At 50.3% G+C, this 23,993-nt stretch overlaps 1 protein-coding gene across 4 annotated transcripts; it reads right to left on the bottom strand.

The window, feature by feature from the left end:
- Window positions 1–1,370: 1,370 nt before the first annotated feature.
- RASSF7 (Ras association domain family member 7) lies at window positions 1,371–18,874 on the bottom strand. 4 transcript variants are annotated; one of them, XM_083864433.1, is made up of 6 exons: window positions 18,728–18,874; window positions 6,344–6,497; window positions 5,252–6,156; window positions 4,155–4,323; window positions 3,397–3,507; window positions 1,371–2,683 (listed from the first exon to the last, which is right to left on the bottom strand). In XM_083864433.1, exons 2-6 carry the CDS (start codon window positions 6,444–6,446, stop codon window positions 2,652–2,654), a joined length of 1,320 nt encoding a protein of 439 aa, XP_083720559.1. In that variant the 5' UTR covers window positions 6,447–6,497; window positions 18,728–18,874; the 3' UTR covers window positions 1,371–2,651. The 4 variants fall into 4 exon arrangements, with proteins under 4 accessions (XP_083720559.1, XP_083720560.1, XP_083720557.1 ...); XM_083864434.1 differs by lacking the exon at window positions 4,155–4,323; XM_083864431.1 differs by lacking the exon at window positions 1,371–2,683 and having other exon boundaries at window positions 2,723–3,507.
- Between the last annotated feature and the right edge of the window lie 5,119 nt (window positions 18,875–23,993).

Below are 23,993 nucleotides of genomic sequence, written 5' to 3'. Positions count from 1 at the left end.
AATCAAAGTAATTTATTACCTCACGGAACACTGCTGGCCTAGGCAGCAGCTGGGTGATGGTTTGTAGGACACAAAATGAAGAAAATCTGCAAAGAACCCACAGTCTTGAGCTGAAAACAGCCAGCCCCTGGTCAGGGCACTCCCCCTAACCCCGGGCCTGGTTATCAGACCTCAGTGGGGGACGAAGTCGAGTTACTGTGTCTCCCACCCATGCAACAGTTCCAAATCCTGCATGCCAGCCAAGGGGCATCAGCTGAAGGGCCAAATCTGTTGTGATACATATATTTTAAATCCTTATTTTCCACACCCACCCACACCTCCCTCCAGGAAAGACTGGTGCTGGTTTGGCCTATTATGATTATGACTGAATTATGACTGAACCTGAAAAACCAATAAATAATATATAATTGTAACGGGGGGGGGGGGAATCCCCCACAGACATTCAAATTAATTTTCTGCCCCCATTTGTAAGTACCATAAATGATGACCCCTTTCTTTTTATTCCTGTTTGTTTTGCAAAAGGCAACGCTACAAATGGAGCCCCTAAAATGAAAGATCCAGTTTTAAAGATCCAGAGGTCAGTTTTCTGGGATATGCAGAGGATGTCCCATAACACACTGAAATCTGGCCATGTCCAAGGCAAGTGGGTTTTATAAACCCGCTTCCCTCCCCCAAGCAGCACTGAAATGCTCTTTACAATGTACATCAACTACTTCTTAGCAAGGCAGAATCATTAAAAGCAAGAGTCCAAAAAAAAAAAAAAAAGCACACAAAGCCCAAAAAAAGCAAACAAGCAGGGGAGAAACTAAGTGCAGCTGCATGGAACAAACACGTTTTTAACTAATTTTCCTTGAGATGCATCATTTAAGGAGGAGGCTGAAGAAGAGCCTGAAAAAAAAAAAACCAAAGCCCCAGTTCAAAAAAGGCAACTTTGAAACTGCATCTCCCCACTGTGGCAGCTCTCCAGTCATAACGTAAGACACAGCAATACCAGTGGATCTCCCAACAAAGCAAACTTTAATCCTTTAATATTACTTCATCAGCCTGCTCGGCTGTGGTGGCACCTTGAAAAACAGCTTTGAGAGGGAAAGATGTCCCCAGTGACCAGAGCCCAGCAGCTATGGGGAGATGGTGATGGGCAGCAAGAGCTGACATTCCTTGCTGCTGTTATCCAGGTCCAGACAAAGGGGCATGGAAGAAAATGGGAAATTTCCCCTTACCTGCTCCTGTCTGCAGCCAAGCGCCACCCCCTTTGCTTCCTGTCCTAAAATGCTCCGAGCTGCTGCTGTGCATTATTAAAATGTTGCCATGTTTCATCCCAGAGATGGCCACATCTCACCGGAGACAAGCTGCATCCCCTGGTTGTAAAGCACTTCATGATTTAAAAAAAAAAAAAAAAAAAAAAAAAAAAAGAAGGGAAGAGCACTTTGTGCATAAGATTTAGTCAGTTATAAAATACTCACAGCTTTGGTTCAGCAAATAGAAAGAGATGGCTTGGAAATGGAAGAGGCAGCTGCGGGGTGCGCAAACCGCTTGGACGCATCCAGCAGGCGCGGGCAGGGACGGCTCACCCTGGCCACAACAGCACACTCACACTCGCTTTGCTCAAATCCTTTCCCAAAGATTTATTGAAAATTGGATCTGCGGCGCACAGGATTTACATTCACATGGGGGAAGCAGGGTTTTACTGTGAACACCGTGCCCCAGCAACATTTTTCACATACAACACATTGAAAACAGGCTTGGGGATCTCCCATACAAACTCATCCTCCCCTGCCCCCCCACCCGCTTTGGTTTTGCAATTAAAATACAAGGTGACCCACTGGGACAGATGAACAAAATGGTAACTACTGGCCATCGAGTTAAAAAAAAAAAAAAAAAAAAAAAAAAAAAAAAAGAAAAAAAAAAAAAGTTAAAAATATCAGGGAAATGTCACCAAGAGTATTTTAGTCCTGTTCCCCACTCACACCACCACCGGGGAAGGGCTCATTCTGCAATTTTTTTACTTTAAAAAGAAGTTGAAAGACTAAATGAATTTAAGAAAAACAAGCTTTTGCTGTGTGCTTCCTTGAAGCATGGTCCATGGCACCATGGAAAGTGCATTTCTCCTACAGGTTTCTTATAATATACATAAAAAATGAGAGGCCAGAAATTTGTATTAAAGCTGCCACCAGTGAAGAGGCTGTTTGTCATGGCCCCACTTGCTGTGATGAGTTGCTGTAAAATCTGTTAACTTGCTCCATCCAGGTGAGCCTCCACGCAGGTCTCCACTGCAGCTTCACTCCCCTAGTCAAAGGAACAAGAACTTTTCCAAATGCACAATGGGTCTCTTGAGGAGGCTATGCAGAATTGGTGCACTGCTGTTTTCTGTTCCATATAGAAACTGCTTAAAAAAAAATAGAATGGAGATGCTTTTGTCCTCAGGGGAAGAGGGTTGCTTTGTGTCATCAGTCTCTAGTTTTACTTTACAGTCTGTAAAAATATTCTGTCTGGCCATTCACATCCATTCACAATATAAAGCAGTAAAAAAAAATATAAAAAAAAAATATATATATATATATATAATATGGTTTATTTATACAGTTACACTTTGAAGATTGATCCTCAATCAATTGATACAATACATTTGATCCTCCACTGCCTGGGCTGTTCTACCTCCAGATGCTCTGCCTGGTTGATACAACTGCAAGACAAGAGAAAAAAACACCTGAGCAATCCCACCATGGTGGGTGAGCACTTGCAAAAAGGGGAGTGGAAAACAGGATGTATGTGAGCACAAAGCTTGGACCGGGAGATGGGAATGCGGCTGCCGCAGTGTCCTGAAGGATGGGGGTGGATGTGTTGGGCTGTGAGGACGGCAGTAGGGTTTTGCTGAGGCAAAGGTGGCATGGGTGGGAGTAGGATGCTAGGGTGGAGCCAGCATCACCACAAGAGGTAGGTGTCTCTACCACAGCTCTCTTTTGTTGCACCCAAAATACAGGTACAAGGTGACAAAAGAATCACAGGAGGTACAAAAGGTTTTTGGACGAACTGGTCGCTAAGACGGAGCAAAAGTAGCTCCTGTAAAAGACAGGAGACAAGTTCTCATGCTAACTGAGTGAGGTCTTAACCCTGGGGAATGAGAGTGGCAGGAGAGGTGATGAGATCCATCCTCCACAGCTCCTGGCAGGGCAGAGAGCCAGGCTGCCAGCGTGTGAGCCCCTGGCAGCAGAGCAGAGACTGCTGGAGTGTGAGCTTTGTGCTTCCTAATGGCATCTATAAATAGCTCTGGCCTCCCACCACCAGCACACGCTTGCTCTCTACAGCCCATTTTGGGCAGCAAAAGCCTCTCCCCTCTTCCCACCCATCCTCTGCAGACTGGCTCATGCTCCCAGGGCTCCACTGGGACATACGCACCCTCGGGGTTCAGGCTGGACACCAGGGGCTCCGGCAGGGTCCTGGGATGGCCGAGGAGCTGCTTGGTGCTGACCTGGGGAGGTGAGTCGGTACCAACGGTGGGAGAAAAACCTACAGGATGGGGAAAAACATCTGGCTCAGGCAGGGCTCGAGCCTCCCATGCTCGCTGGGCACGGCCGCTGCAGTGCCGCAGGGCAGTAACGTCACCCGCTCCGGGTGCTCTGGAGGAGAAATGACCAGGTCCCTTTCCATGAGAACCCCCCGCCACCTCCTCTCATGCCTGTGAGGATGCAGACAAGGCCCTGGGCACCACCCTTCCCTCGCCAAACACAGAAAGGTCATTTGTGGCCAGAGCATGTCCCCACCAGCCCACAGCCCCTAGGGACTGACACTGGCCTTCAGCCACCTGCCTTTTGCTGCAGCCGCTGTGGTGACATGAGCAAGGCTGCAAAGGAGAGCTCCCTGCAGCCGCCTCAGCCCCAAAAGCAGCAATGCAGGATCTGACTCCTGTGCATGTCTACGAGCAGCCCCCAGGCTTCAATGGGGAGGAGGAAGGAGCCCCAGGGCTGACAAATCTCTGAAACCCCCTGGAGTGGTAAGCGACTGCCATGTCAGCACACAAACCCCCACCTGCCTAACCTGAGTGCCCTAGGGAGAAGTGGTCAGCTCTGGGGCTGACCCCTCGGAGGAGGAGGCAGGGAGCGGGCAGGGGCCCCGCGGAGCAGCCCCCGCGGCCGAGCCAGCGGCAGCGTGCTGACCTCCGTTTCTCCGGTAGGCTGGCAGCTCGCACGGGCTCGGCTCCGGCTGGGCGTCCTCCTCGGACCTGGCCTGCAGGACGGTCACCGTGGCCCCCGTCTGCTGAATAAACTGCTGCAAATTACACTGCCTCAGCTCCTTATTTAACTCCTCCAGCTCTTGGGTCTGGGCCTGCAAAACACACACCGAGGGGGGGACAGGGTGAGCCGCATGTTCCCCCCATGCCCCAAGCCAGCTGGGGATCACCCTGCCTGTGCCAGCAGAAGGGACCTCAGGGGTACTGTGCCCCTCTCTGTGGGCCTGCAGGAAGGGAGGTGCCCAGGCAATGGGAACGAGGAAGGCGTTTGTTTGGGAACAGCCCTGCTTTGCTGCATCTCCACAAGAGGGTGCGAGCAGCCACCAAACGGCAGCCGCTGCCGTGCTGGGAGATGCCAAATGCAAATGAGATGCTCAAAGAAAGATGCTGAAAGCATGGACAGCCTGGGGAAAGCCTGGCTGAATAAAAGCACCCTTGTTTTGCTCCACCGAAGGGGACACGGTGGTTGGAAGGCAGGAGTCACACAGCCCCTTAACCTCTGATGCTGGGAGGCTGCAACAGGAGAGCTGGGGAGGCATCATAGCTCATCCCCAGAGCTGCCATCTCCACACTGCACAGCCCCCCACCATGAGCCCAGGCCCTGCATGGTTAAAAGACTTTGTGCACAGGCACCATGGGGACCTGGTTACCCCTTTGTGACTCCTTTATCCAAGACATCAACTCTTGTGCCAATGCTACCAACCCCACACAGGGGCAGCGTCACTGTCTGTGCTGGAGCAAGGTGATGCTGTGCCCCTGGTGCATGAGAAGGAGCATTAGCCCAGACCTAGCTTGCATGGAGAGCAATGGGTGTGGGGCTCCATGCCAGTTGGGCAAGAGTGCTGGTGTCCCTCTGTCAGTGATCACTGCTGCTGAGAGCTGTGCACCCAGCCCCAAGTTCACTGGGCAGGTGTAGTAACCAACCCCACTCAACCCATTGGTCTAATGTGTCTGGAAAGCTGGTCCCACCCCCTCTTGAAGGTCTTACCACCCCATGGGGTGGCTCAACCCAGTCCTATCTACCTGCAGGTTCTTTTCAGCTTCCTCCAGGGCCTTCTCCACGCTGGCCAGGTTGCTCTCCAGCTGGGTGCCTTGCTTGACCTTGGCCTCCAGGTCCCTTTTCATTTTGGTGGCCATGTCCTCCAGCTCTATGGGGCTGGGCATGGAGATCTCCTTTCCCCTCTTGGCCCTCTCAGCCATCTCCCATTGGATCTCCTCCTGCAGGGCTTCAGTCCGGACACTCAGCTCATAGATCCTCTGGGTGTACTCCTCCAGGCTGGCCCGCAGGCTCCTAACCCGCTCCTGCCGCTCCCGCTCGCACTCCTTTTCCAGCCGGAGCTCGCTCTGCCAAAACTCCTCCTCACCCAGCTCCGTCTCATTCCTCCGCACCAGTTGCTCCAGATAGAGGATCTCATTCTCCTGCCCGGCAAGCCGGCTACGCTCCCAGAGCCGTAGGTCCATTTCTAGGGTGTCCCCATGGGCCTCCAAGGAATGCAGCTGCTCCTGCTGCTGTAGCACCCTTCTAAAAAGCTCCTCCTTGGAGGACTGGACAACACCACCACCCTCCAAGTCTAGCCCATCCCGTGTTTGGTGCCTCCATCGGCTCACGGTGAACAGGTCGCTGGAGCCTGTGGGACCCAGATTGAAGGTCATGGATTTTTTTGGCTCCCTGGAGCGGGGTCCATCTATGGCAGTGAGCCTGGGCTTGATGGGCAAGCTGGCCCGGATGAACGTCCTCTCGGGAGCTTGGGGAGCGCCCTCCGAGGCAGGCCGCTCAGCCATGCTGGGGCCTGTCCTCCGCAGGATGAACTGCACGTCGTTGGCATACTGCCCACACTTGGCCAGTGACTCCAGGGGACACTCCAGCGGCAGCAGCTGCCGCTCCTTCTCCCGCAGCTTCTGCACCAGCACATAGCGGCCCGTCTGACCTGTTGGCAGGAGGTGAGCGCATCAGGTTGGGAAAGCAGAGACCGGCAGGGGTGTGCTGAGGCTGCTGCCCCACAGGAAGTGCTGGTGGCATCCCCACCACCACAGAGCAAGACCTCCACCCACCCAAGGACTCTGCAGGAAGAACCTGCAGGCAGGGCATCCCCCCAGCAGATGGAGATGGCTCACCAATGGCCCGTGCCAGGGCGATGACCACTTCTTGGCAGGTGGTTTGCTCCGAGACTCCACACACGACCCTCTGGATCCCATCCACCCAGACCTTCAGCTCCATCCCCACAGCTGCTGGGCCTCAAGTGCTCTGGGTCATTGCAGGACAGGCTGTCTGTGGGAAGAAAAGAAACCAGGTTTCCATCCCAAGCCACTAACAAGGAATACAGGACACTTTAAAAGCAGCGTCATTAGATCATCATCCCATGGAGTTAATCCCAGATGAAGAAGTTGTTCGTTGCCACCCTGTGCACAGACTGCATTTTTGCTGATGTTATTTAACACTGATATTCATCTGCAAAGAAAATTTTTTTTTTTCCTCATGTCTGGACAGTGGGTCCAAATCTTCCTATGGTGGAAAATGATGAGGTTTGTGTGCCTCTGTAGTGCCAAAAAATACCCAGGTTATTTCTGCCACAAGCACAGGCTTTTAATGGGTTTGCTGGACTTTCGCTGCTATTTATATGAAAAAAAAATTGGAAAAAGTAGATGAACTGCTGGCTGCCTGCTTTTGCAATGATACAGAGGGAAGGTGCAGATAATGCACATTTTAATCTTTTCATATTTACATCTAACTCAATTTATCAGACAGGGATTAAGAAATTAAAATAAAGCCTCTTTCTGAACAAAAGCATGACCAAAGGTAGGGTTTGGGAGGGGTAGCCAGGCACAAACACCCATGACAAACCCCAGGTCAACTGGGCCCAGCTCAACTCCCCTCCAGTGGGTACTACTACCTTAAAACAACATCTGTTAGTCTGGGCACACCCAACTCCTGTCTCTTCCAGCAGCTCAACAACTGCAACCATCATAAATTTAAAAAAAAGTTAAGCACTAGCTGTAAAGAACTCAAATATTTGTGCTTACAGTGTTTTCGAGCACTGTGCAAAGAGATAACCCTATTTTCCCTGCTATAACACTGGTTTTGACAGCATCAGTCTTGTCTCAAAACCCTGGACGGAGTAACATACACGCAATTTTCAGACTCTCCATCCAGGGGGTCACAAACTGCTTTCCCAGCCTTACCTGGCTGGTTGCAGCCCCTCCCTCTGCTCCAGCTATCCCAAGTTTGCAGCCAGGCTGTGAGAAAGCTTGACCTTAGGTTAACCTCTGCTTCTTCATTATTTTTTGTAGCCTACTTGAGTAATCAAAGGGAGGGCTTGAAGGGTCCTGTCTCTGGTGATGAGGAATTTTAATGTCATGGTGTGAGAAAGGCAAGGAGAAATCAGGGAAGACACAGGTTGGTGAGGACAATCTGCGCAGGTGCTGGGTCCCGCTGGTGCCACCTCCCTGCCCACCTCCAAAACATGGGCACACAGAGCAGCCATCACAAATACCTCAACGCTGAGCTCATGTTTGCCTTGGCTGAGCAATCGGGGAAAACTGTGGGGTTGAAGGACACCTCGGGTTCGGCCCACTTCCCTGTAAGCCCTAAACCACTAAAACTTGCAAGATACAAATTTAAAACTGTGTTTTGGCACCACTCCCCAATCCTGTGTACTCAAGGCTGCAACTGTCCCCTGGCATGGAGCAAAGTCCAGGTGCCACTGTGGCACCACCCATCTTACCCTGAAACCACTATTGTTCACCACTCCCCAACCTTCCCCTCAGCAGCACCCTAACATCAAAACTGGAGTGCCACACATCCCACAGAGCACTTCCTATCCTCCCCTCTCCCTGGACCAAGCTAGTCTCAAATCCGGCTTCTTGTGCCACAACCCAGTAAGGGGGCCAGGAGCTTAAGAATAAACAAGAAAAAAACCCCAGCTTGTTGAGTGACACCAAACAGTCTCACCTTGCTGGCAAAATCCCGTGGCTGCTGAGCGCTGTGTGCGAGGGATGGCTGCCGGCACACGGGCCCCAGGCACCTGTCCGGGTTCAAACCAGGCACCAATCTCCGGCTACGCCCTGCCCGGCATTCCAGACAATCATTTACCAGCAGCCCAGCACACGGCACGCTGCTGCCAAAATGCTGGGAGAGAGGCAGCCAGCTTTGCTTCCCCTCAAAAAGTTTGAGAAACCCCTCAAAAAGCAGCCAGGGCATAATCCCCACCACATTCTCCAGTAATCCAATGGATTTTATTGCTTCCTTAGAGCCTTGCAAGCACAAGGGATCCTTGCTGTAACCTCTGGGGATTCTGGGAATTGTCTCCAGCTTGCTGCCAGGTACAGGATGTTATCTGTCCCCTTGGAGAGGGCTGGGGGCTGCTCCCTTCTCTGCCTGCCCTCCCCCTGCCTTCTGGGGAGGACCAGCTCCCACTCAAAACCAGCCTGGCTGTCCCTCTTCCCCCAGATCCCTGGCCTCACGAGAGAACTGACAGTATGAAGGATCATCCTCATCCTTATCTGAGGATGCCCCTCAAATGCTCCCCACACCCTCAGTTCCTGCTTGGGAGGGACATCACAAGCTGCACTCAACACCTCATCCCCAATACTCCACCATGACAACATCACCCTAGTTTAAAAAAAAACACCATACAACCCCCTCAGGCAATAAACCTAAAACCATTCACCTTACCCCAAGCATCACCTTTGCTGTAACCCACTCAGTTCTTTACCATCACTCAAAACCACAGCAGCTGGGGGAGAGTCTTGTTGCCCCACTTGCCAATAGACAACTCCCCTCCCTTAATGAGTTTCTCTGCACTAATAGTGGGTGCCTTTGTTACACTACCAGGTAGGAGAAATAATGGGCTTTTTTTTGGGCAAGAATTACTTTTCTTGGGGAAGAACAGCTTCTCAGCAGAAGGCAGGTTTCCAGCTGCCTCTATTTGTATTTGTCCCAGGAGGTTGCTTTGATCATGAACCAGAAGTGCAGGAGCTGCCAGGCCCTTCCCCAAAACAGCACTAGGGAAGCCAGCAGGTGGCTGTGGGTGCCAGGACACATGATGGCTGCTTCCAAAGGCAGCTCATTTTATTCTTACCCCTCCCCACAACTAAATAATTTTTATTGGAAGCAGATTACAAAGTGACTAATTTTCTGTTCCCTTTCCCCATGTGATGGGTCTTGAAATTGAGGGTAGGGATGATTCATACCATGACTTCAACAGATTTCCTAGCTGAAAGTCAGAATTTCAAATGCTGACACACACACACACACACCACCAAAAAAAAAAAAAAAAAAAAAAAAAAAAAAAAAAAAAAAAAAAAATATTAAAAATCTCAGATCTTGCAGCTTTATTTTGATTTGGCACTGCTGTCTCCCAGCCTCCCTGAAACTGTCAGGCTGAAGGAAGTGGAGATGAAGGAGTATTTCTGCACGTGCAGGAAGATGCACATCTTGCTCCTGCAAACTGCCATCCTGATGGCTGCTGGGACTCAAGAGGGTTTGGTGACCTCCCCTGGACCTGAAATAATAGAAAATTGGCCAGTCACCCTCCTCACAGAAGTGAGGACCACTCCTGATTTGTAGGGCCACCTGCCGTGCCCCCTATGGGATTTCTCAGAAGCTGAGACAGCACCCTCCAGCCAAGGACTGCAAGCACTTTGCAAGAGTCTTTCTACTATATTTTGCCACATGCAAGAATAATAATTAAAAAAATAATCAAATTCTGTTTCAGAAAAAACCCACCCATTTTGCACCAAACAGCAAGGCCTGCTGCAACCCAAATACCAAAGCACCCCAAACATCTCTACCACAGCTCCCAAAAAGGACCATCTGGGTCCAGCATAAAGGTTTTGAGATGGGCAACCTGCCAGCACTAAGGTTTCACCCATTTTTGATGGTTCACTCACCTCCCTCACTATATCAACTCCCTGGCAGGGAGCTGGGTAAAGGGCCAGGTGGCAAGAGAGCAGCACCACAGGGAAGGCTTCCAGGAAAGCCTAATTAGAATTGAAAGCAATCCAGAAGACCAGCCTTTCATGTCAGGATTTGGGCTGAGGGTAGGGTCATGAAGACTCATAGTTAATAAACTGCATTAATACTTGAGAGCAGGCTGTGATGAGCCTGCCATCCATGAAGCACCAAGGTGTCCATAGGGACCAGCAGCTTTAAATCCCTTTGGACAGAGTCCAAAGTCCTGGGGTACTCTCAGTCCTTTAATTTCTACTTTGAACCTGACCCTCTGGCTCCTCTCCCACCCAATGCCAGGAAGATGCTCATCCCAGCTGTGCAAAGACACACCAATAAAAAAACCCCAACCCAATACATGAGTAAGCAGCAAGTGGGGAGGGATGGGATGGCCCTGTGCTGCTATCCTCCATGCTGGGGCGCTGGCAGGCTGGCTGTGACTCACTGCCCTGGATCAACTGCTGCAGTGACACATCCAGCAGCTATTTAATACTTCCTCAAGCCTCTTCCTGCTCTAAGCACCGGGCCCAGCTCCTGCACCAAAGGGGGGAGATGGTACTTGCCTACCTACTGAAACCTCTGGTGGGGCACAAACCTCCTTGTTACTCTGGTGAACAACACAGAGAAGATCCATAATTAACTGAAGCCTCCTGATAACACCTGCAGCAGGTTGGAGGGGATAGGACATGGTCCAGGTTTCCCTCCAGACCACAAACTGTGTCCTGCCTTGGGGTCCTCTTTTGGAGTGACATCACCTGCCCTTGGCTGAGCTGTTACAGGGACTGAGCAGTTCTGCTGGGCTTTCCATGCCATATCCATCCCAGGGCAGAAGGCAATGCCATAGTCAGGGCTGACCACTGGCCAGTCAAACGCTCAGCAGGGATCATCTATGGCAAGGTTTGATGCCGTGGCACATCCCAGGCTGGCAGTTCCCTTGCTGGGCAGAGATGACCACCCACATGTCTGAACAAGCTGTCCATGCAGCAGTCTGGCAACCATCCATGGTCACTCCCACCACGGCTGGGAGCATCAGGCAAAGCTCCAGCCACTTGGTGCATGACCTTTCCACCATTCCAGCTTGTCCTGAGGATGCTGGCCCCAGGATCCTGAAGGAACACATCCCTTGGCCTGGTGCAAGGCAGCCAAGAGGGTCACCTACCAAAGATGGCAGTGTCCTGACCCTCAGTATGGGGACCATCAGGGTGCAGGTGGGATGCTCGCATGGAGGTCCAAACTGGAGCAGCAAACAGGTTACTTCATCCCAGCACAAAGAGCTGGCAGGGGTTAAACAAGCCCAAGAGGAGACAAACGGGTCCTACGAGAGTGGTCACAGCCCAGAGAGGCAGCTCTTTATCCTTCCACTGTCACAGGGAGGGTGTGCAAGTGCTTCTCAGGCCCCGGGCCTAAGGAAGCCACCAGCTCTTACGCAAGGCAGCCACAAGTACCCAGGAGCAAGGAAGCAGGAGGCATGGGGCTCTAATTCACACCCAAACAGCTTATTTAGGGGTGGCCATAATAGCACCATATCCTCAGTTTACCCATCATCCCCCATCCAGCTCCCTACTTTTTGTGCCTGATAGAAAGCCCTAAAAATCGGCAAATTACCAAAATCAGGAGTTTAACCTGAAGGTGCACTTTTACCAGAAATGTGTGGATGGATCCAAGCCCAAACACCCCCCAAAGATCTGCTGCCTTTCAATAGCAAGCAGCTTCTGCTGGGGGCATAATGCACACTTGGCATCAGCAAAAGTTACATCCATGTTTCAAGGGCTTTTTGCAGTAAAGGAGATCAAAGAGAAACTGTGTCTTGTGGAATTTGCATGCTCGAGAGCTAAAGCATGACTTGAGCCAGAAATCACAGACCACCACCAAAATCCTCTGGCAATCCAAGGGGGGACATGTCCCACACAAGGATCTTGCAATCTTGCAAGAACTGCCCAAAGAGACAGATTTCTGGAGAGCCAAAGCAACACACCTGCAACCCCACACTAAGAGAAAAACAGAGGCTTAGAGATTTTCTGCTCCACTTCCTCCCAAAAATTACAGACCCATGCTAACATGCCTGGGGACGCTGGCCAATGCTGAGCAGGGCAGGAATAATCAGGGACAAATCCTGCCCAAGGCTGTGACGCAGAATGAGGACAGTCCTCAGGGTGATGGCCTTTGGCAGGGATTTAGGGGAGGGAGGCTCACATCATGACTGGTGTCAAAGACACTCACCTCCACCTGCCAGGAGGTTAAAAGCTTTTTAACCCAAGCTTTTGGGTCTGCTACAGCATCAGATCCACACAGAAACAGAAGAAGCAGGCACAGCACTATGAAGAAGCTGGGAAACCTTTTATCCCTCTTAGACATTAAGATTTGTGGCCATGGCAAGTCAGCATTGAGAATCATATGAAAACAACAAGAATCACAGCCAGTAACATTTTAGGGATGATTACTAGTCAGTCCACCCCACAGATGAGCCACCAACCAAAAGCTCATTATAAATTAAAAGCAGCAAAAACACCCCTCCACCTACTGCACACACTCACATTACAGCATTTCAGCCTAGAAGCGGAAGGATCATCTTTCCCACCTTCATGCATCATGTTTCTCCCTTGCAGCACTAATGGCTACTGTCCATGGAGGGAGAGCTGGCAGGGCTGCCTAGGAAAGTCTGCCCTAAACACAAAGGTTTGTAAGGGAACCATTAGCAGCACCTGCTATTTCTGTAACCATTATCATCACCCCCAGTCCCACACGTGAAGAGTGACTTCATGAAAGCAGCTGGAAGTAAATCCATGGTTTCTTCCCAGGAGGGAGAAGCAAAATTAGCAACAGTGTGTAGATTAGAGGGGAAAGAGGAAAGGCTTTTGCACTACCATGCTCTTTTTTTTTCTTGTGCAATTGAGCGCATGCAAATGCCCAGGATGGACCTAGCTTTGCCCCAAGTACAGGGCAAGGCTAGTTCTAAATATCTTGGGGCTCTAGGCTGGTCTAGATTAGGTTCATCATCTTTAGAGGATGACTCACAGTCCAGCCCCTAAAAGGCAAGCTCTGAGGGGTATTTGCCAAAGCATCCACACAAACACAACCATGGCACTCATATGCCAGCAGGTCCAGAATTTCTGCTGTGCTCATCTTCCACAACAATCAGTCATCAGCGAAAGCACGATGCAATTTGGGAACATTCCCCTGGTATTACACACAGTCCATTCCCCAAGCCAGAACACAGCTTGTATTTCTCACCACATGGAACACAGAAGGAATCTTGAGAGGCACGAGCCTGGTCAAGCCTTGGAAATCCTCCTCCCCAGCCAAAGAAGAGAACTTCCATTTCCCCCCACCTGCAAGGGCAAGACCAACACGGGGAAAACCCAACCAATGAGATCTCTCTCCCAGTGCCTCCACAAGAGCCAGAAAGGACCCTCAAAGTGCAGCTTCCTTGAGATGTTTGCTCAGTCCAGCCCAGAGGATGAGATGAGCCTTGACCATCTATAATGTAGGCAGAGACAGACACTCTCCCTGACTCCTGTCAAATTAATCAAGAATTTCATCCCCATAGGATTACAGGAAAATTCAGGCTTCGCAGCTGTCCTACAAGTAGGACCAGGGACATAAAAAAGCCAAATGACCTAAAAATATTGTCCTTCCAACCTGCCTTCCAGTCTCCTTTAGAAGTGCTGGTGTCAGCCATCAGCAATCCTCTTTCCATTCCAATTCCCCTCCTACAGGAGAGGGTAATTAACAAATTATCAAATGCGCAACTGGGATAAACCTTCCAGATTTTATTCTCCATTTCCAGAATAACTTGCAGTTTCCTACCTTGCTTCAGAAAGCAGCCACATGTCAAGGACACACTGCTGGGTGTGCAGAGGAGAGGATGCACAGATGAACATGCAGGTGTATGCTGTCATGGATATTTATTTATAACTTTGTCGGATTAAAAAGGACTTTAATGACCCTTTGCAAAGAGCTGAATAGGCTCCTTTCTCTCACATGCTCAGACACAAAGACAAATAAACAAGAGACTTAGAATGAATCCTGGCTGAAACCTTTGATAAGACCCTTGGGTATTTTAGAAGTCTCTGCTTTCACACTACCTGGCACATGACTAATTAGGTGGAGGTGCTATCAGTCACTGCCTGAATCCACCCAGAGACAAAAAGCTCTTTAAAGCAGTAAAATCACAGCATATGTCTGGAGAAGCAAGTGCATCTGGGACATTTATCTGGGGTACAAATCATAGTCCTACAACAAGTGATGGAAATCATGGCTGCATGACCAACTCTAATCCCCCGAACTGCCTTGCTGGGCTTTTGGCTGAAGGGCTTTTAATGCCAGCAAAGGGCTCCATCTTCTACTCCACAAACAGGTCCAGCACACAATGATACCTGAAGGACCAAAATGGGACAGAAAGGTGTGCTGTGGATGAAGCCAGCACCCCGCCTGCATAGAGTGGAAAACTCAATAAAAACACATTGTTTCTTCTGAAGCATTTAGGCACTTAATCCTCAGGCAGCTAATGCTCACGTGGGGTCACTTTGGGAAATAGTTTGAACTTCCTGGCCCAACTTCTTTGTACTCCCAGCAGATCATTAAAAAGCCAAATGAATTCAAAGAGAACAATACCAAATCCAATGTCTCAGCCTAGGCAATCCTCAAACTGCATTAAAACACTCAAAAAAATACTTGAGAAGGAGTTTTGAGGGACAGCTACTCCTCAGCATGGATACAAAGCCATGTTTCTAACACCTCCAGTCCTGGGTCCCCATGATGCTTCCCTTCCAGAATGGGAGAGCAAATGTCCTTTTCCAACATACGATTTGCAAGATTTTTAAAAGACTAGAAAGAGCATTATAAAAGGTCTTTAAAAAAAACCAACAAAAACACTCAAAGAACTACAGGAATCCTTTATGCACAAACACCTATGCAGGCACAGCTTTTTTTTCCCCCACTGATGGTGGACAAGTGGGAGTACCTTGGATCATGTACCATCATGTATGATGTGGTACAACCTTGTGTCCAGGCTGGGTTAGCCCTAGGAAAGCCTTGCAGAGCCACTCCCTTGGGATGGGACCCCGAGGACTTGACAAGTTGCCCTGAGTAAGTCCCATTCCAGAGGAATCAGGGCAGGGATAAGAGGAAGGAGAGAAGACCTCAGAGCAGGCCTGGGAAACACCTAATTTTCTACAGGCACAAACCATCAAACAAAGACCTGGGCATAGTGATCAAGAGCCCAGGGAGACCATGAGCTGCTTTCTGACAACTAAGCTGTTCCTCAGAGAAGAGTGTGTGTGTGCTTGTGTTGTAGGAACCAGCCAGCACTGATCACAACATGTAAAGAGGTGCACCCAGCATTCACACTGCAAGTATGTTTGGCTCCTAGCAGAAAGGAGTGCTGACACCTCCAAACATTGCCAGAACTTGGAAAAGAAAATAAAAACTGGCAAGTGAAAACAGCAACCACAAAGCCTCCAAAAAAACCCAACGCAACCCATCTTTATTCTTATCTAGTGATGCCTATGGTGTTTATCCAACCTGCTGCACACCACCAGCTGCCTCAGGCAAGCATCCAAAGGCAGAGACCAGCTCCCTGCTGCACACTCACATTTCCTGGGGAAAGCAATGTTCACAGCAGGAATCATTAAACCAGCAAGAACCCAACAAGTACTCTCCCTGTCAGACAGCTTCACAACATCATCTGGGTGCCAATGGTTTACCCAGGCTGGCAGGAATAACAGGGAGCAAAGGAGAGGCTGCCACTCACTGGGTTTCTCTGCCAACATAGCTACTCTCCTGTAGGATGCTCTAGGTGCCTCCAAAGTCCCTGCTGTGCTCAGGGGCTCAATGCTAGGTCTAACACCACAGAGGACATCCATGGGAGGCTCTGGACCCCAAAGGGCTGTTGAGGGCACTGTGGCATTCCACTGTCATGCAGGAAGTATCTGACGGGACACAGGAAGGGTTGAGCATGAGGGTCTAGAGATGAAGAGCTCCAGCAGATTCTGTGTGCTGTAGCAGGGTTAGGAAGTAGCAGCAAAAGAAGCCTTTGTGGCTCAATTGTCCTGAAGTTTCCACCTATGTGTTTGGTTAAGAAGTGTTTCAGGTTATTTCCCCCTTGCCCTCCTCCTTTCTTTTCTTTTTAAAGCAACAAGTTATACTAGATGACTAGCCTGGGGCAGCTGGAAGCACCCCAACCCTCAAGAAAGTGCTGACTCCAGCCCACAAAAAGCCAGATAATCAGCTGCTTTTAGGAGCTCCTGAATTTGGCATCTGAAAAATGGAAGGACATGAAAATGTTAGCAATCCTTTACAACAACAGGATTCTGTTAAAAACCTTCAGTTTTAAGCAGCCATGCTTAAGCATTAATTTGAATACACAGGTTTACAAGGGCATAGACAAGCTGGGACAGATTAAAGAACATCCTTTAAAAAGATGCTCTTGAAAACAATGCATACACACAGAACTGATACTTAAAGTGTCCCTCACGCCTTTATTTAAACTTGGGCACAGAGCAACCCATTGTCAAACAGCACCTGGATTTCTCCCTAGCTCACCACAGCACCCAACCTCCCATGACTCCAGAAAACACTCAGCTCTGAAGCCTTGGCACACACATCGCTGCCTCCCAGCCAGGAAGGATTAACTCTTTGTCTGGAACTGGTCCCAAAGCATTCCCTCCCCAGCACACAGAGAAACAACAGAACATGGGCACAGGTCAATTTCGAGCCACCACTGGAGATTTTTCCTATAGATGACATGAACAAGACAGGACAGAGAGATGCTGAAAAACATGGAAGGGATGAACCAGTGTGGACCATGGAGATGCACTCAAGCAATATTTCCCTGCAGCACGTGGCAACAGGGAAGGCAACCAGAGGACACATCTCTGCTATGGAGGTGGACCACACACACATTGCCAGATTATTGCTCGGGTCTGCCTCTTTAAGACCTGGGTAAAACTAATTTCCATGTCTCTCTCGCACTCATTTGCAAAGAGTTTTGTATTTTAGAGGAACTGGCATGCCCTTGCTAGGAAATAGTGCAGGATCCTGGGAACTGCAGTGCTCAGTGCTGTGAGTGCTGGGCATCTGCAGGTGCTGCCAGCTGCACTCCCTGGCCTCACAACTTTGTGTGACGTAGTGGAAGGAAGGCTTCAGGAAGATGCTTCTGGATTCCATGCCATTTCTTCCAGGAGGGCACGGGGAAGCCAGCAGAGATATGGCGAGAGGAAGTCCAGGCACAGTGCTCAGGCTCCTCCAGCAGATAACTGCGATGTGGGAGGATTCCTGGCATTCCAAAGGCACCAACAGAAGGTAAGAACATCCCCCCTTCCCCACAGCCCCTTCCTGAGAAGACACCACCGGCACTGCCTGATAAGGAAAACAAGCAGCGTTCGGAAAACGCTTCCCACTCCTACCCACTGCAGATACAGCATGTGCTCACGGTTCGCTCTCTTCTCCATAAGAAGAGCTGCAATTCCTGCCTCAGGAGGAGGAGTGCAGCTCCCCACAGGGCTGCCCCTCGAGGTGAGCTGACAGGTGTGTGTGAGCAGCACCGCTGCCCCATTCCGGCAGGCGCCAGGGCCCCGGCGTTTGACAGCGGAGCTGTGGCGTTCGTGCTCCCACACGCTCCGGGGCCGGTGCCTGCCCGGCAAGTCCCGGCAGAGCACGGGGCCCGGGCCCGCCGTCAGCCCCGGCAGCCCGGGGAGCTCCTGCAATCAGCCATTCCAAGGGGAGTGCCATGGGCTGTGCCTGAGGCAGCCACTGGCAGTGAGAGGTGCATGGCTGTGCCCCTTTCTGTACAACAGCCTTGAACCCACGTTCGGGTTTTTAACCTGCACTTACAAAGTGCTGTTGCAGGGCAGGGAAAGAAAACAACCAGGAGAGGAGTTTGGTGTCCCGTCCCCCGCTGCTGCTCCCCGCAGCAGGCCACAAGTGGAGTTACGAAACAACCTGCCAACCTGCCGGCAGAGTTCACGGAAGGCATCAGAAGTATGCGGCCGGAGCCCGGTTCTTATCGAGGAATTTAACCCCTCTCCTCAGCGAGACGGAGACGTCTCTGAAAGGAGGAAGGCCGGGCGGTTTCGCCCCACGGATGGGAGGGGAGGAGGCTCCTGAGACCCCCCGGCTCCTCCGCGGGCGGCTCCGGACAGCCTTTGCCGGGGGCACCGCGCTGGGGCCGGAGCTGCTGCGGGAGCCAGAGCCACCGACCGGGACACGACAGGGGCGGCACCCGGCAGGTGGCAGCGGGGCCCGGGGTCCCGCCGGTACCGAACCCAAGTGACCCCAGCCCGGGCTCTCCTTACGGGATGCGGGGTTACCGCGGCGCCCTGCCCCGAGCCGGCTGCTCGCCGCCCCCGCCCCACTCTGCAGCCCCGTGGGCCCTGCGACACCCGGGGCCGGCGACCCCGCCTCAGCCGCATCCCCCCGCTCGGGGCCGCTCCCGGCTGCGGCAGGGCAGGGCAGGGCAGGGCCGCGCCCGGGGCTGCAAAGCAGCGGCTGCCACTGCCCGGGAGGCCCGGCCCGGCCCCGCCGCCCCCCTGCGCGCTCGCTCACTCACTCACCTGCCGCCGGCCCGGCCACGGCAGCGCGGCTGCAGCTCCAGCCCCGGCCCCGGCTCCTCTCCTGGGCGGCGGCGGCAGCGACCGCCCCGCTCCGCTCCCTGCGCTCCGCAGCGCGGAACCGCCCCGGCCCCGCCCCGCCCTCCGCGCCCCGCCCCGCCCCGCCCCGCCCCGCCAGGTGAGCGCCGCCCCACACACCAAACTACCCCCTCCCCCCCTTCACCTCAGGTGTTTTAAAAAAAGTCTGAATTTCTCCTTAAAAAAACCCCCAAACTCTTAAATTCTTCTTTTAAAACCTCCCCCAACAACTTTAATTTTTTCTCTTTAAAAAAAGTCATAAAACCTCTCTAAAAAAGCATTATCTTAAAAATCTTCTTTTAAAATAATGTCTTAAATTCTCCTTTCTGGTTTTTTTTTTTTTTTTTTTAAGAACTCGTAAATTCTACATTTCCCCCCTAAAAAGTCTTAAACTCTCCAATAAAAATAAAACTCTTAAAAAAAACTTTCAAAAACTATCGAATTCTCCTTTTATTTAAAAGGAGAGTGCTGGGCATCCGCAGGTGCGGATAATGTTAAATTATCTTAAAGGAAAATCTGAAAACCTTCTCATATTTTTAAAAGAAGACTTAAAATCTCCTTTCCTAAAAACAAACCAAGCAAAAGCACCCTGTATTTCCCTAGCCCTGACTCCCAGCTCCGTGGGGCTGCATGGAAGGGCTCAGCCTGTCTGACAGCAGGTGCCTGAGTAGAACAGAGAAAACAACCCCTTGTCAGAGAGGAAGAGCTGGGGCTGGTGCAGGAGGAGGGTGCAGCCCTCAAGCCCCGTGCCCTTCAGCTGGCCGGGGGCTTAGAACGCCCTAAAACCGCGGAGATGACGGCAGGGAGACAGGTTCAGCTGGTTTTGGAAGAAGCAGGTGTCTGCTGCTATGCTGGAGGCTTTGGAAACTTCTCACCTCCTCCCTCCATCAGCTTTTCCCATCCTAACTCTCAAAACACCCACCTGAAAGCTCCCCCCACCCTGCATGCCAATGTCCTTCCTCCATGGCCCCCCAAGCATCAGCATCCCATCCTCGAGGTCTCTGCTGGTGAAGGTGCTCCAGCAAGGCCTGTGCTGTTCAACCCCAGGGCCAGACACACAGTGACCTTTATATTTCTTTATCCAGAATGTCTTGTGAAATGTCCTGCTACTCACATGAAAGGATAGCCCACCCATCAGACCCTGGATCCTGAGGTGACTGCTCCAAAACAGATCTCAGGTTTGCTGCTTCACCACAAAATGTGTGCTAATTTTAACTTATGATGGGAAAAATCCCCATCTCGTGCAGGCCTTATGATATCCTTATCTAAGGTTTATGATATCTTTAACAACTCCCTTCTCCACATGGAAGCTGCTGGGATTAGGAGGTGATGCAACACACTGTCACTCGGCAGCTTTAATTGGGTTTTTAAATGAAGTTTTCTGTTGTTCTGACATATTCCTCATAATTACGATCTCCTAAAATCAGATAGTATATCTGGCACTCTGTAACACAGGCCATGCCCTGGAGACCTTACAGCACAGGAGGAACAAAGATCTATAAAAGAAAACAACAAAGGCTGTTCTCAGGAGATACATATCTTATTTAATAGGTTGGATACTCTTCTGAGATTCCAATCAGACACAAAATGAGAAGAGGTTCATTTGCCACTAGCGAGAATGGTTGTCTTTCTTTTAAGAAAAAGAGTTTGAATTTTACATCTTTCTGCCTTTAGCAGGTTGTAAAATCTTTTCACTTGTAAAATTATTGCTGTGAAAAATAAACAAACTCTGACTTGCATGTCTGTGTGATGCCTTGATTCCTCACCCTATGAAGAGTTCTCCACACCTTCCATCAAATAAAGTGGATGAAAATGTCCAATGTATAGTTTCACACCAGTGAGCTTTTCCAGTCTGGCTCATGGACCATCTTCTCCAGCCATAGCTCTGTCTCAGCCCACCTTCAGAATTATTCTTAAATCTCCTGTGATGCTGAGACCACGTTCAGGGATTGACCAGGAACAGTGACTGAGCTGATTACTGAGTTTGTGCCCACTGGCTCCTTCCTGGGTTTTCTACAGGCGTATCTTAGAGTCTTGAAAAGTCATGTCCTCATTGTATACTGAGCAGCCAGGCTGCTTTAGGGAGGGGAGCAATGCTGTCTCAGCATCCTGAGCTGTTGAATCATAACCAAGCAGGTCCTTTGGTCTCTCCAGCAGCAGATGAGATAGTAATCCTATCTGAGTTTCCCCAAAGAAGATGATGCTGTCTCACTGCTGTGCTCAACAGGAGCAGAACAAGAAGTATCCTGGTTCTGAGACTTCTTAAGATACAGAATATGCTTGCACAAAACCCCGCACCTGTGTACAAATGTAAGCAGCAGGTCACCAGCTATAGCCTCTCTTAGCAGAGTGCATCTTCCCTGGGACAGCCACCCAAGCCCAGCTGTGTTAGTCTGTGCTACAGTCCATGGTCAGGGTGGGGCATGAGGGGGAAATGGATATTTGAGGCACCAGAATCTGCAGAGCTGTTGGGTTTTGGCTTTTGGCACAAACCCAAAACCCTCTGAGCCATGGTTGGGAAGGAAAAGTAAAGTTTCCTTTCTAGGGCCATTTCTAAAAGGAAGGAGTGGGAAGCCAGATTTTCAGAGCTGCCCCACATCCCCTGCTCCCCACAGGAGCTGGATGTGGTCAGCATCATGGCTGTCAAACCTTCCTTCCTGCCTGCTTTCCCCACCTTCTCCCCTTGACATGGACTCCTTGAGGCCTTGGGAATGTGCCTGCAGATCCTGCAAGCCTCAGGAAATTTGTCAGTCACTATCCTTTCCTGACACAGCTACAACATTCCATGTGCCTCAGAGAAATTACCCAGCTCATCCCTTGCCTGGCTGAGCACACAGAAGGGCACGTTTTCCCCAGAAGATGAGCTTCCCTCTCAAATAAAAGACAATTGCCCCCAAATCCCAGCATTTCCAGAAAATCCCTGGCACCAGGAGAGAAAAGTGGCCAGTACCATACAGCATGTTGACTTTCTCATCTACCAGACACCCTCTACCTCAAAAGCTGTAATCCAAAGCTAGAGGTGAGGCCCTCTCTCACTCTCTCAACAATATGTATAAATAATACATATAATTACATCTATAAAAATATTTATGTATATATGCACACACACACAAGAGTACTGCCTTGTGTTGCCTAACACATTTGTAGCTGTGTTACAAAGTGCCCATTAACCCTTTCAGTATTCTTAGGGCTTTTGGAAAGTTTGGAGGGTATTAAGTTTTTTCCAGGTTTCTTGGGAAGATTTTGAACTCACCATATATTTTCTGACAAGGGTTTTATTTTGTGACCATACACCGTTTTGGTGAGAGAGAGAGAAGATGCTGCCTCAAGTGTAATAAAAGGGCTTCTCTGCAAGAATTTTTTCCTCTGTTTCTAGGACAACAAGAGACATGAGAAAGAAAAGATCCTGCAGCATCACAGGAAAGCCAAATTGGGGCTTGGCACTGCAGAGCCCTGCAGCTGACTGCCAGGGTACTACAGACTGTACCCCCTCATTTCCACCCACAACCCTGCTTGGGTTAAGGGCTTGCAGGAAGGAGACACCTTGGTCTGGTGGGTAGATGAGCTATTTGCCTTCAAGGGCAGGCCTTCTGGCCTCTGAAGTGTGATGTATTTCCTGTCCTCTTGCTTTATTGAAGGGAGTATTCCTTCCACTTCTGCAGCAAGCCTGGAAAAGTTGCTGAGCATTTGTCTTCTGTGGCTGCAAGGAATGGGGATCTCACCAGAAGTCTGCAGGATTGCAGTTCAAATCAGTAAACTTTTTGGCTACACTGGTTCTGATGTCTTTGGATTGCCTTGTGTAGGCACATAGCCTTTTCCCAAAAGCATTGATGGCCACTGCAAGGTCTGCATGTGCCTCTCTGCTTTCCACACCTCTGGTGGAGGGAGCTGTGAAGGGACACCTCAAAGGGTCTCATGAAAAGTGGTGCCCAGGACACTCATGGCTCAAGATGAATATAAAACCCATGATGAGTCAGAGCCAAAAATTTCAGGTCTCTACATCCTCCAGAAGTCTGCATTGCCCGGTCTTTGCTAGAATGGCTCTTACAAAAGGTCCAAACAAACAAAATCTACTTTCAAAGTGGAGGTGAATAACTCAAAATGAGAAGGAGGGCTCTCACATCTCCCTTTTGCAATAAAAACTAGGGGAAAATGTGATTTAGTTGGGTTGGATTTTAGTTGCATTTCCATTCAGCAACCCCCGGGGGAGAGCATGGCTGGATCATTACAACTTCATTGCCATTCCCCACTTCAAACAGCAAGTTAGCTGTGTGACACTGGGAGCAGGGGAGGAAAGAACAGCTGAAACAATGGTGGATGGAAGTGAGAGAGAGAAAATGGGTGGGAGAAACAGAAAGGGGAACAGACAACTGTATCAGGATAACAAAAGATGCCCAGGGCACATCCCGCAAGGTTTTGTTTCCCGTCCAGGTGCTGGGCAGAAGACCTGCTTTTCGCCTAGGAAATAGCCTCATTAATTATGGCTGTTGAGTATGGGAATGCAACAGCTCTTTGCCATTCTGCTGCTCGGCTAGCCTGTGACCTGAGCCGTTCGGGTTTCCCAAGCATTTAGCAGTGTGGTCATGCTAATTTAGTTCGGTTTTTCAAAGGCTTGTGGGGAAAAGTCCTCTTCTTCCCAGAGGCATTGAAAGTTTTGACCTCCTGACCCTCCCTTTTACTAGGAGGTTCAAAAGCAGCATTGCAGCTGTTAAAGTTTTTCTTCATGCCTCAATGATTCTCTGACGGGGGACCAAGCTGGTGTTTATCTAGGCTTGACCTCTCTTCTTTGAGCGCGGAGATGTCTCTTTCTTCAGTGCTACAGGCAGGGCAATGCTGGAAACCTCCCTGCCTTGCCATTCACTCCCTCCCTGCATGCAAACGCACCAGTACCCATTACTAATCCGTCCCCCACCAGGAGCTGGCCTTCCCGGCACTGATCCCATTTGTCCATCACACTGCAGATTCATTTACATTTAATCCACCATGACTTGTCTATGGAACACGACCCTCCTCCTGCTCTGATGCTGCAACCCATTCGGTTTCCAAAAGTCAACTGCTGGTTTCAGGGGAAGAAAGAAATTCCCCTTCCCAACAGGCTGGCCTTGCATGGACCTTTGGTGTGTCATTCTCCCCTCCATTGCCAAGGCTCATTATTTGCAGGGGATATCCTCCCCTCAATTTACATCTTTGT

This window comes from Zosterops lateralis, assembly GCF_965231275.1.
Source record: "Zosterops lateralis genome assembly, chromosome: 6".
NCBI classification, from domain to species: Eukaryota; Metazoa; Chordata; class Aves; order Passeriformes; family Zosteropidae; genus Zosterops; species Zosterops lateralis.
This window is presented reverse-complemented; position numbering and strand designations above follow the sequence as displayed.

Bases quoted from the DNA above. Each gene is read 5' to 3' on its own strand.
- RASSF7 (XM_083864431.1), bottom strand. From the start codon at position 6,446: ATGGAGCTGAAGGTCTGGGTGGATGGGATCCAGAGGGTCGTGTGTGGA. The intron at 6,157-6,343 runs GTGAGCCATCTC...TCCTGCCAACAG, and splicing joins CGCCCTGGCACGGGCCATTG to GTCAGACGGGCCGCTATGTG. The intron at 3,508-4,154 runs GTCAGCACGCTG...CCCATCCTGTAG, and splicing joins AGCCTACCGGAGAAACGGAG to GTTTTTCTCCCACCGTTGGT.